General features: G+C 42.2%; 1 protein-coding gene across 1 annotated transcript in view; it reads right to left on the bottom strand.

Annotated features, from left to right (window-relative positions):
• Window positions 1-6,761, bottom strand: part of Frzb (frizzled related protein) — a 30,468-nt gene extending 23,707 nt beyond the window's left edge. Inside the window, exon 1 of the mRNA XM_090342513.1 lies at window positions 6,281-6,761. Within this exon, the coding sequence (XP_090198639.1) occupies window positions 6,281-6,755 (475 nt within the window). The 5' untranslated portion in view covers window positions 6,756-6,761. The remainder of the gene's footprint in view (window positions 1-6,280) is intronic.
• Between the last annotated feature and the right edge of the window lie 6,673 nt (window positions 6,762-13,434).

Here is a 13,434-nt window from a genome sequence, read left to right as displayed (position 1 = left end):
AAAACCATCTCCCTGTAGATGAATAAATTATACTGATGCACATGTTAAATGTTTAGTATTCAAAGTTTTATGCAAGATGAAAAATAAAACTGTTGGTGGGGGGAAACTCCTTTGAAACAGCTAAGTCAACATGAACAGTTGTTTCTTTCATATTCAGAGTCACAGGCATGTGTCTCTATACTGTTAAAGACACTTAGAACTCAGTGGTCAAAACTCTAAGACAGAGTGGATTTTTAGAGTGGAAACTATTCGAAAAGTGGTTTAACAATCATTTAAAAAAATAGCTCCAGATGGTTAAATTTATGAAAATAAGCATCAAAATTAGATAAGCACTATACAACTTGTGTCATGCCTCCCCAAGAGCTCTAGCATGAAAATTTTCTTGAATTAAAATATTTAAATACTATATCACCAGGAGGTTTTATGTCCCAGGAATTTCTAGAAGATGTCATAGAGATTTCCATTAGAGAAAGAGTTGGGGTAGGCGGTAAGGGATCCTGGAGCAAAGACAAAGGATTGTAAGCAATAGAACTGTACTTCAGAAAAACCATACTGTTAGATATAATGGAAATCAAAAAATCATTTATAATATAGGCCATAATCCGTATGAAAAATGGTCCATACAAAAATTATCCATAAGAAAATGGCATTAGAGAGGGTAGGAACAAAAATTTGATACTTGATAGATCTAATAGCCCTTGATGCTTATTGAATGTAGGAATTAGGAATGAAGTAGGATTAAGGCACAGAGTCATGTCAGCCACAAGAGAATGCTAGAAGAGAATAAGCAAAGGCAGGAGCAGGATGTAATGAGTCCCTCTGGGACATACCGAGGCTGACAACTCAGGTCTGGGTGAAAAAGCTATGAGTGTATGTTCTCTTCTGTTTCTCAGCAGTGCAATCAGTAATTTCTTGTCTCTTGAATCCATTATGGGCAATGGATCAGATGGGCAAAAGACATCAATTCTTCATAAAGGTAGATATCACCTACTTTTTTTTTAAGGAAGAGTGTAGTTGAATATCCTCTCTCTCTCTCTCTCTCTCTCTCTCTCTCTCTCTCTCTCTCCAGTTGAATTAGCATGTCAAGTCACCAAATTTCTCTGTGCCCTTTGGCTTTGCTTTCTGTGAAATGGGAGTAACAGTACTTACTTGATAGCTGTTAGGAGAATTCACCAGCACGACACACTTAAGACAATGTCAACAACATGTTAAGCACTGTTAGCTTTTATTCTGTGGCTGCTAATGACCTGTGTCCCCGAAGATGCTTTTAAACATCAGAGTATGGTTGATCCATTACTTTGTACAAGCATTTCTTTGATTAATTCCAAAACAGATTCATTAAAATAAGATGTAGATATGGTCTCAATATTCCTGATAAGCTTGTTGGCTGATTATTTAGTTTGTTTGGTTCATTTAAGCAAATAATATTAATGCTATAATACTGAAATGTCCCTCCACTCCCCATCCAGAACACGTCACATGATGAAGAGTCCTTCGACTCGTGTTGGTTCTCTCTAGTACTCATCTGCAATTTCCATTCCACATTCCTGCTCGTGTCCTTGCTTCTTGGTGTTTGGTCCCTCAAATATTTCTCAGCCAGGGCTAAAGAAAAGACTGCCTGTTCCTCAGAGTGGGGAGAAATGATTAAACACAAGTTCCTGCATGTGGAAACTGAGTGGGGGAGGAGGTGCCCTGCCAAATGTTTTGAGCAAGAGCTGGGGTACAAGTGAGCCCAGCTGGGAAGCCAGCAGTAACTGAGGGGTGATTATACAGCTTTTGGCACAGCAAACTACCGGAGTTGAACAAACAGCTGTGAAATCGCCTAAGTTTTCTTACATGCTTGAGTTTTGAGGTAAACTACCTCTAATTTACAGGCGCACATCAGTCTCATTCGTGTATCCTGTCACTCCCAAGGTGATTTACTCTCAAACCTGAGTCCAAAGGGGATTTATAGAAAATGAAATATCCAGTACATGTGCAGAAGAAATAAGTTTCATCCCAGTAATACTTGTCTGATGAAAGTTCTAGGTTGTATGTGCATTTACTTAAAAGTTCTAGGCTGTATCCCTATTTGAGAAGTACTAGAAACTGCTACAGGAAAATAGCCAGATATAAAACTGGTAACTGTAGATGTGAGTAGAGTTACGATTCAATGCCTGATCTGCCTGACTCTACATTGGTACTGTATTTACCAGGATTCTTAAAGATTTGACTAGATGTTTTAGTTAATCTGCTGACTGGCCAAATGAAAAGAGTTCTTAGATAAAACACAAAAAGGTATTATTACATGAAGCCAAACTCTATAATAAATAAAAAGTGGATAGGGAGAATAAATGTGAGATATATATGGCAATATGTAACATTTTTTAAAGATAAAAGAAACTTTGAGTTTCATTTGTGTTTTTATTTTGTTGTTGTTGCTTGTTTGATTTTCATTTTTGGCAGTACTGGGGTTTGACCTTTTTGGCAGGTACCCTAGCTAAAGAAAACATCTCTAGTCCTTTTTACTCTGGGTTGTTATCTTGTCATTTGTTTGTTTTGATGGCCCTGGGGCTTGAACTCTGGGCCTAGGTACTATCTCTCTCTCTCTCTCTCTCTCTCTCTCTCTCTCTCTCTCTCTCTCTCTCTCTCTCTCTCTCTCTCTCTCTCTCTCTCTCTCTCTCCCCCTCCCTCCCTCCCTCCCTCCCTCCCTCTCTCTCTCTCTCTCTCTCTCTCTCTCTCCCTCTCTCTTTTGTTGGGACTTGAACTCTGGGCCTGGGTCTTGTCCCTGAGCTCTTCAGCTCAAGTCTACCTCCCTACCCCTTGAGCCACAACCACCACTGGTGGTTAGTTGGGGATAAGAGTCTTATGGACTTCAGGGACTGGGAGTTTGGCCTAGTGGTTAAAGTGCTTGCCTAGCATGCATGAAGACCCGGGTTCGATTCCCCGGTACCACATACATAGAAAAAAGCCGGAAGTGGTGCTGAGGCTCAAGTGGTAGAGCTCTAGCCTTGAGAAAGTCCAAGGACAGTGCTCAGGCCCTGAGCTCAAGCCCAGGACTGGCAAAAAAAAAAAAAAAAAAAAAAAAAAAGAGTCTTATGGACTTCAGTGCTGGGGCTGGTTTTGAATGGCAATCCTCAAATCTCAGCCTCCAGAGTAGTTAGGATTACAGCAGGTAGCCACTGGGTCTGTCTCCTGGCTCCTTTTTTGTTGCTGTTGTTGCTCTTCAACGTTAGCATTCTACCACTTGAGCCACAGTGCCACTTCTGGCTTTTTCTGATAATGATTATAGATAAAAGTCTAGTGGACTTGGGACTTTTATGGTCAGGTTTGCTGCCAACTGTGATCCTCAGATCTCAGTCTCCTAAGTAGCTAGGATTGCAGGTGTAGGCCACCAGCGGCCGATATTACTATGGTTATTTTTGAGGTAGGGCCTCTGTTTTTGCCCAGGTGCTGACACAAGATCCACGCATTTACATTTCCCATCATTACAGGGATGACAAGAGTACACTACCATCCCCTGATTTTTCTGTCAAAATGGCGTCTTTCAAACTTTTTCTTTTTCTGATGGCTGGCCTGGAACCAGGTCTTCCCGTTCTTACTCTCCTCAGTGGCTAGGATTATAGGCTGCTTAGCTTCCTTCACGGTTTTGAAAGGAGGGAAAGAAATAATCTGAAGCACTACTCTATTTCAGTAAGACCTTGCTTTGTATAATGTCCTAAGGATACTTGTTAAAAGACAATATATTATGAAAGGACAGACAATCATGAGTGGCAGAAGTTGGAAAATCCTCAGGATGATATATAGGACTGTGAGATGTTCTCCCTTTTTATTCAGGAAGATTGCATTTTCTATCTGGCTAGATCATTTCTAGCCCTAAGTTATAGGGACTCAGTTTCTACCTGGAGGAAGAAAAACAATCTGTTTTATGATATATCATGTCCACTAAACCAAGTATATTGCATTGTAAATAAGCCTCGCCACATGTGGTAGTTCCTAAGTAATTCCAGGTGTCTGTAGGTTTGACCCAGCATAGGGAATGTGTAATTTTCAACCAACTGGTCTTGGAAGTCAGGGGAACCCTCCGCTCTCCACTCTCCATCTCCACCTCACTTCCAACTCCCTTCTTGCATCGGAGTCTGCTTCATGCTGAAGTTTGGGGTTGCAAAGACCATCATTAAAATGTGATTCCAACTATACTTGTCCTACTTAGTTTTTGGCAAGACTGCTGTCAGCAAAACAAATATATGGCATTTAGCAGCACAGAAATCAAATCCCCTAGATGAACAAATTATCTCCATGCATGTCTTATGTGAAGGCTTCAATGGGGCTATTGTTCCCTGTTTGGTCCATGGTGATAGGTAACTCAGGGACACTTGATGAAACTGCTTTCCATCCATGTTGATTATGGCTTTTTGAGAGCACTTAGCCTTGCCAAACCTTGTTCATTCCTAATCCATCTCTGGAGAAGAGGTTTAAAGGCAAGTTTTGTCCTTTCAGAAGAGAATGATTTCAGAAGGAACCACAGCCACTTATGGTCCCTAGCCCATGACCTGAGAAGAGCTACAACATCTAACTGATTCCAAGTGCCTAGCCAACCAAGACAACAAATGCAATGCATTCTGCTACTCCAGCATTTGAGAGGTAGAAGTATGATCATTGTAAGTTCAAGGCCAAGCTGAGCTACCTAGAGAAACCATCTCAAAAGAAGGAAGAGGAAGGAGGAGGAGAAACAAAAGAAGGCAATATTTTTATTCAAAAAACAGACAACCGAGTGAGGTGACCATCAAAAAGAGCATAAAATATCTTAACTTTCCGGCAATGTGTGTTTTTCCCTTCTCTCACTTTATGTTTGAATCACTGCACAGAAGGTGATTTTTCTGAAGCAATTCTCTGGTAACTAAGAACCATTCAATACAAATAAACAGGGTACGGGGAGCATGTCTAAAGACAGAGAAAGAAAAGTTGATGTCCAATAAATGAACAGAGATGGGGTAACCAAGTCAACACATTTGAAGAGTTGTTTAGGAAGCTGCAAAAGAGAACCATTAGGGTTTTCTTAAACTTCATTTTAATATAAGTATAAATAGTGTGTGTGTGTGTGTGTGTGTGTGTGTGTGTGTGTGTGTAAAATTTGTAGTTTGGAGTAATTAGTAGCAGTAATGCTACTTAAATGGACTGTATTGACTGGAATTAATTGAGGCTTCTGAGTGATGAATGTCATAATTATACCCTACACCAGTAAAAAAACAACTTGTGGTTAATTCTATTAAATGCCCCCTTTGCAATAAGTTTTCATAGTAGAACATGTAGATGATGATATGCATTAAAGGCAAATCAAAAGGAGAGGTTAAAATAACATTATTCATAATAATATGAAGCTAACATGCCTAAAATATAATTCCTTTTTACAAGTAGACTGGGAGGCATGTGGGCATGTGCAAAGAGCCCAGAAGTCACTCTGCCAGATCTATGGCTGGAACATACCATAGAAAATAATTAGCAGTGCCTAGCAATAATTCACAACTGTTTCAGTCTGTAATGCAATTGCAAATTATCTCATTGAAAGAAGGAAGAAATTTAAGGTAAAGGTAGTTGCGTGAACTGGATTTTGAACAAACACCTACCAATAACACATGAGGGGTAGAATAAGGTTGCTGGAATTATTTTAGCAAATGTTTTTAATGACAAGAAGAAAATGAGAGCTTTGGTTTCCTGTTTTCTCCACACAACCCTTGGAATTTTAAAATAGTAACGATGTAACTAAGAGTTTTGAAACATGTTTTGTAAAGGGGAGAGGAGACAGAGTAATATTAGGAAAGAGAAAGGGTGGGGCAATGCAGTCGACTTATTCAATGTCCCTATGTGAGATGGAAATCACCTAATGCTGTGGATGGGACTGGGAGAGATGAGCAAGGACAAAAGGAGCGACGCTGATCAGAGGCGCTTTGCTCACAAGCCGACGCGTGGACTAGAAATCTCTTCGTACAACTACTCAAAGATTACACATAAACAACAACGAAACACAGAAGTTAGGGGAGGAAGTGGGAACAGATGCGGGCTTGAAAACGGAAAGGAGAAGAAAGTAGAGTCGGTGGAGTTTCCAGAAGGCTCAGCTCCCGGGATGGCAACGTCCCTTTGGAGGGTGAACTTCAGAGCCCAAAAGGACTGATACTCAACAGATGGGTGACTAAGGGAGAGGAGGTGACCCCGGGAGACGAGCAGGGAGAGGGACGGAGCACACAGAGGGTAGAGGCGAGGAAGCGGAGGCGCGGCGTCTGGGGGGCAGCGCCGGACTCACCGGCGCCCTCGGCGGAGACGATGGCCTCGGGGGCGATGCACACGCCGCGGTCGTACACCGGCAGCTCCTCGCAGGCCAGGCTCTCGGGCCACGCGTGGCCGTACTTGACCAGGATGGGCTCGCAGCCCCGCCGCGCGCGCTCGCACACCGACTTGCAGGGCTTGATGGGCTCGTGCTGGAAGTCGACGGTGCAGATGGGCGCGTACATGGCGCACAGGAAGAAGAGGAGGTCCGGGCTGCAGTGCGTGCCCAGCAGACCCTCGAACTGCTCGATCGCCAGGATGGCGTTGGCCTGGGTGCTGTGGTGCAGGTGGTTGGGCATCTTGGTCATGTTCCACGGCAGCGACTTACACAGGGGGATGCGGACGGGCTCACAGGCTGCCGCCCGGGCACGGGGCGCCCGGAGCAGGCTGAGCGCGGCCAGCGCGGCCAGGGCGGGCAGCCCGGCCCGCGGCAGCCGCCGCCGCAGCAGCATGGTCCCGGCGGGAAGGGGCCGGCAGCGGCGGCGCAGCCCGGGGCAGCTGGGTGGCAGCGCCGAGCTCTCCCCTGCCCACCGGGAGCGGACACGGCGAGCGAGCGCGGCGGAGATCACCGCAGCCGCCTCGCAGAGCGTCCCCGAGCTGCGCCCCGGGCCCGGCGGCTCCTCTTCCCCAGTGTGTGCGCCTCGGGACGCGGCGGCATCTATTTATTCCTCGCCCTCCGCCATCAATCAGAGCAGAGCAGGAGAAGAAGCCAGAGAGAGAAAACACAAACAAAAGTAGAATTCAGCTAAGATAGCGGACGCCCTGGGGTGTCGGGGGTCCCGGGGTGCCACGGCCCCGGAATCACCGGCGGACGATGGGGTGGGAGGGAGCTTTAAATGCTCCAAAGGGAGGAGGACGGGGGGCCGGAGCCGTGGGCAGGGGAGGAGGGGGTGGGGCTGCGGTGGGGGTGGGACAGGAGGAGAAAACTCAGAGTGCAGGGTGCACTTAAGTTTGCCAAGTCCTGCAGGCAGAGGGAGAGCTAACTTTCGGTGGGCTGTGGCCGCTCTGACCGCAGGGGCCAGAAGAAGGGAGGTCTGGGCCAACCACCGCAGCCCCCCTCGGCCACCTCTGGGCAAGAGGGCGGCTCTGTCTCCCCTCCACCCTCCTACCCCACCCCAGTCCTTCCACCCGGTCCTCTTCCACGGATGGGAGGGGGTGATGGCCGGGCGAGGGCTGTGGGATGGAGGAGGTGGGGTGAGAACGCCTGGCTGAGCTGGGAGGATACCACAAGCCCCCTCAAAGATTAATGGTCCCCCTCCCCTTTCGAGCCCCTGCTGCGCACTGAAGAACCTGCTCCCCAGGTCCGCCCCTCGCCAGTCCCCCACTCCCCGGAGCTGTTTTCCTTCCAGCATGCTTACTGGCAGCTTTTTCTCTGGGATCGTTCGCTCTACAGAAAGTCAGAGCTGGAGAAGGTTTAAGCAAAGTGGCTTTAAATATCCGTGTCTCAGAAAAGAGCCTCCTGAGAAGAGACAGAGGCTAAGGAACCGAGCTGGGGTCTACAGACGTCCGCCTTCTAAATAGCTGGGCAGAATTCCGTTTCATGAAGAGATTGCTGGGCATGGAGACCAATAAGCCCCTACTAGCCAAGAATTGATTCTTTTCCTTTCCTTCTTTCCTTCTTTTTTCTTTATTCATTTTTCCTTTTTTTTTCCCTTTTCCTTCTCTCTCTCTCCGAGTCTCTGTTTTTATCCTTTTTCCCTTGATGTTTTTCTTTGACCTGAACAATTAAAACTTTTGAGTTGTAAATACTAAAGCTCAAGAATGGAAACTTCTTGAGGATTACAATAGTGCAAAACCTAGATACATAAGGCCATAAAGGATGAGGCTAAATGAAAGGACCTCCAGGATATGGAAATAGCTTTTCCTTGTGTGATGGTTGCTCTTAATGTACCATGTTATTTCTCTTCTCCCTTTTGCCCTTTGGCTAATCTCACGTTGTTACTGTATCTGACTTTGTTACCTGGTATATTGTATATACATTTGTTTGCTTATTTGAAATATGAAAGGGAAGGTGGAAAACAAAATGATTAGGAGGGGTGGGGGATGGGAAATGGGGACAAAAATATGAGAAGGAGTATCAATGTCTAAGAAGTAATGCACCTCCTATCTGGTGAATATAATTGTAACCCCTCCATATATTATAATAAAAAAAGTTTTTTTTTAAAAAGAATAGAAACTGCTTCAAAGCCCTTGGCTATTTGACTCTTTCTATTTTCACAGATATGAAATAGCACTTATTAGCTACCCTTACTCAAGAATAATTTCACTTGAAAGAAATGTGGGGGGAGGTACTATCCCTATACAGGTAATGAAAATGGTGATAACAATAATAAAACCCTTCCATCCAAATGAGTTCAGTCTGGAAGAGATAATAGAAAACAGATTGCTCTGGGGTTGCTCCTTCCACAGTCTTCAGAGTCTCCTCTTTCTGGTCCCTCTACTCCTTCCCTTTCAGGCATTGTACCAGGAATGACCTTAGTGCTATGGCTCTAGCAGTAAGTCCTCTCAATGGGAAATCGCTGAGCAAAGAGATTTCATGAAGTCAGAAAACAGTACTCACTGAGAAGGAAAGAAAACAAAAGCGGGAAGCCACCTTTACTCTCCATCATTGGAGGATTTCTCTGCTTTGGTCTAGCAATTTCTGATTGTCAATAATATGCACAGAAAATTAAGTCTCCGCCTTCCAATTCTCAGTGAGACAGAGAGCTTCCTACACATATTGCTTTAATAGCACTTATAAAATGTCAGCAGTAACTCGAGTTTACAAATTTTTATCTCTTACATGCCCATAAACAAGTTTGTGACTGTAGTAAATGTTTTCAGGAAGACATTTGTTCTACTTAGGAGAGATAGGAAGTCATTTAGTTAACATAGGAACTCCACCTGGCTTATGATTATTTAATGAAATGTACAGGAACAAGGTCAAAAGTTATATAAATAAATTAACTAGATGAAAAATGACTGAGCACAGAAAATGGAAGGAGAAAGTAACAGTATTACAATATTTGGGGACTAGTCTTGATATACAGTGATATATCAAGTGATATCAAAATATATCAGTGATTTATAAATAGGAGCAGGAGTGAAGGATAGATATGGCAGATTGCTAAATATGTTTTCTAGTTCATCTTAAATTACTACATGAAGAAAGGAGATAACGGTTTTAATGGTTACACAACCATTGGAAATGAAGTCTTTCTTTCCCCTGGGCCAAAGTCAACTATGTCTAAAGTGTCATTTTGCAAATTTTCTTTAATCCAAATTTGTTTTTCTCAAAACCCCAAATACATTTCACCATCTTCAGGAAACCTTTTCCAGTGTCCTAATTGTGTTCATTTATCCTGGTTCTTATTCCCAAAGAGGGTTCAGTGCTAAAAACTATTTGGTAGCATCTGTCAATTTGTAACTTCTAAACTTTTTCTTGCATCATTTCATCCAGGTTTTCTCTGCCTCCCTACATGGCATGGACACTTATTGCAAGAAGAGAATCCATCTCCTCTATCTGTTGAAATAGGCACTGTACTACAGTGCTTTGAATATTAACTATCAATGTCCAGAGAAATAATGTACCCATTGGGTAAGCAGTAAAATTGAAATTTGAAAAAATCGCATATGATCACAAAAGAAGCAGAAAGTAGAAAAGGCATAACTAACAGGTGAACTGTACCCCCATGAAGGCGCTCATGTAGGGGCCTTCAATAGGCCAAGTCCTTGCAGAAATCCCAGACCACACCCAAGGAAAAATGGGCTGTAGGTAATTAGCTTCTCTTGTGCTTTATTTTATGTGGTTTATGTCTAACCATGACTTAACTGACAGAACACTGATCTTTGTACAAAACAGCACCTGGGCTACAGAAAAGACAGCTGCCTGCTGTGTGTGACATTTCCCTCAGCTAATGAAATTACCAAGTAGGAAAACCTACAAGTCATAGACAAAGGGCTGGAGAATTGGAGCTTTAGAGGATATTTTGATGACCATACTAGTAACAACTCATTTTGGGGGGAGCTAAAGATACAGACACATTTTATACAAATGGTTTTATATTTGAAAACATTTTCACGGTGTCAAATGTAAATTACTAATATGAAAAAAGCATACACGTATGAAGAGTACCTGCAGGACTCTACTCAGCATGTGTAATGAGTCTCTTCCAGGGAGCAAGTGGCTCTCTGAGAGCCGAACCTAGAACCTAGAACCTAGAGGGCTCTATTAGGCGCTATGCATCATTTCTGGGTTCAATAAGCTGCTTGGGTAGGACAAAGCGCACTCAGACCAAAAAAGTCACCAGACTTCTTAGACTGATTCATGGCTCCATGACAAATGGAATTCCTTTTACCTTCCTGACCAAAGTTGGCAGCAAAGGGCTCACTAGAGGCTATCATTTTGAACTAACCACACAGTGTTAGCAAAATCTAAATTGGACCAATCCCCTAACTACAGTTTCTTGTCAAGAATTTAAGCAAGTTAAAGCATCTAATAAGTAAGTTAAATAAGTTCTCAACTGAATGCAAATTTACTTAATGTCTGTGTCATTTCACTTCTAGATCACAAAATATGTAAATATCATGTTTCTGTACTTATAAGTTATTATAATTAATATTAATATATCATCTAAGCTACTATAAATGATTGAAATAGATTATTAGAAGTAACTGGGAACTAGTGGTTTATACTTGTAATCCTAGGTACTTAGGATTGGTAGAATGCCTTAAACCAAAAAAGAAACAAGCAAGAGCTTGAGGCCCCTGAATTCAAACTCCAGTACTAAGCTGGGCACTAGTAGTTATGCCTATAATTCTAACTACTCAGAAGGCTGAGATCTGAGGATCAGTTCAAAGCCTGTGTGGGCAAGAATGTCTGTGAGATTCTCATCTCCAATAAACTCCACAAAAGCCAGAAGTGGGGGTGTGGCTCAAGTGGTAAAACAAAAAAGCTCAGAGACAGCTGAGTTCTAGCTCCAGGCCTGGCTACAGGACAACAACAAAAACAGTAGTGGCAACAAAAAGCAAACAAACAACAACAAAACCTATTTTCAATGACAATCTGGCACTCAACAAAGTATATTTAGTTTAAATTATTAGAGAGAAAGGAAAGAGAAGAGAAACATCAGGTCATGGAGCAGAGAATAGAAACTGTCTAGAGTTAGCAATCAGGAAAAGTGTACCAGCCTTGGTCATCAGCTCTTTCTCAATACGAGCTCTTTCCTCCTCTCTAATCCTGATTAAATGGTTCTATTTGGAAAAATGAGTCACTATAGATTCCAGTTAGATTCCACATCTGGCCAAGGTTACTTGCAGGAAAGACCAAGCAGTTCACACTGTGACTAACACAAGCAGCTCTAGCTAACACCTGGCCCTTGCCTTTCTGGAGTGCAATGTCACAGGACAGGAGGCTTTGCTCTTGCACTTGAATGAAAACATGAGCTAAGCCCCAACTCATTGGTTTTGAACGTTTAGAGGTGACATTGATCAAGATGCATTGTACTCACAGAGTGTCATGGTAAAGTGAAATCCCTCAGTACAACTACACAAAGATAATTTTAAAGAGAAAAAGAAAAAAATGATCATTTAAGAAGTGAAAAATGTCCTTTATAGAATTGGAGTTGGTATGGCAGATGAACAATTTCTGCATCTGAAATTCAGGCTCTATAATAACTTACATAAATATTGCCCAGACAGAATCCCACAAAGCATTTCATTCACTTGAAAATTCTGCTAGGGTATAATTTCGTTTCAGTCAACATCTAGAATCATTAATTTTGGTAATCTTGTGTATTTGATGCTTTGGGAAGATGAATATCGGGCAATCTATTTTAAATGAAAGTCTAAACTTAAACACTTATTGCTACCAAATAGGGATTCCTTTATATATTTTTGGAAAATATCCCTAGAAATCTCAAATTCTACATTGACTAATTTTTTTTCCTTGCCAAACTTCGTGTCACCTTCTGCTTCTTTCCTAGAAAACATCACTGAATTTATTGGGATTGGGATCATGATCTACTGGTAGAGGGCTCACTTAGCATGCACAAAGCCGTAGGTTCAATTCCTCTGTACCAAATACACAGAAAACAAAACCAGAAGTGGGGCTGTGGCTCAAGTGATAGAGCACTACCTTGAATGGAGAAGCTTAGGGACAGTGCCCAGGCCCTGAGTTCAAGCCCCAGATCTGGCCAATAAAAAAAAAAAATACTAGATTTATTTCTGCACTGTGCTGTAAGCCATTATACTTCAGAGTGAATGCATGGATAATCCCAGACCTGTGAGAAAGTATAACAACACACACACACACACACACACACACACACACAAAGTTCTTAATCCATTATCATGTTCTTAGCATGGAACTAGGCCATTTTTGTTTTATTAACTGCATAAATATATGGGATACACTATAATATTATATTACAATATAATATTATAATATTATAATGGGCACAATCTATATTAATCAGACTTGGGTTATTAGCATTTCTTTCTCCTTGCCATTTCTTTTTGTTTTGAGAGTTTATATTCATCATTTCTAGTTTTTCATAAAATATTTGTAGTTTAATCTGAGATCCAGAGGATATAGGCTCAATAACAGCCAAGGCAGAAAAGTTCATTAGACTCTCTCTCCAAAATATGCAACACAAAAAGCAAAGTTGGAGATGTAGATCAATGACAATTATACTTAACCTCACATGGTGATGAGGAAGATTAAACAAGCTAATATGTATTAAGATGTAGAACAATTCCTGATGGATAGTAAAACCTAGTAAACATTATTTTTATTTTTTGCCCTTCAAGTCATTTCTGAATTCTACTGCCAGTCTAAGTATCCCAGATTTCATGGTTTCCAGTATACGAGGCCTTGACATTTCCTGTATTTCACTTACATGTTCTCATCAAAGAAAATAAATAATTTATAATTACCCATACTTCTCTCTCTAGGTGTTTCATACCTCCACATGAAGTTAAGGGAAGCAATTTCAGGTTTTTCCATATCCTCTCAGATGCCAGTGAGGTCATTTCTGGCTTTGAATGAGATGGCTTGTCCAATCATCTAGACTTTTCATCGGTTGCTTTTTCTGGACTGGAAGGATACAGAGATCTATGATCCTTGCTTCACCTCTGTAGGATCAAGTTAGC

This window comes from Megascapheus bottae, chromosome 12 (genome assembly GCF_031878675.1).
Source record: "Megascapheus bottae isolate mThoBot1 chromosome 12, mThoBot2.hap1, whole genome shotgun sequence".
NCBI classification, from domain to species: domain Eukaryota; kingdom Metazoa; phylum Chordata; class Mammalia; order Rodentia; family Geomyidae; genus Megascapheus; species Megascapheus bottae.
This window is presented reverse-complemented; position numbering and strand designations above follow the sequence as displayed.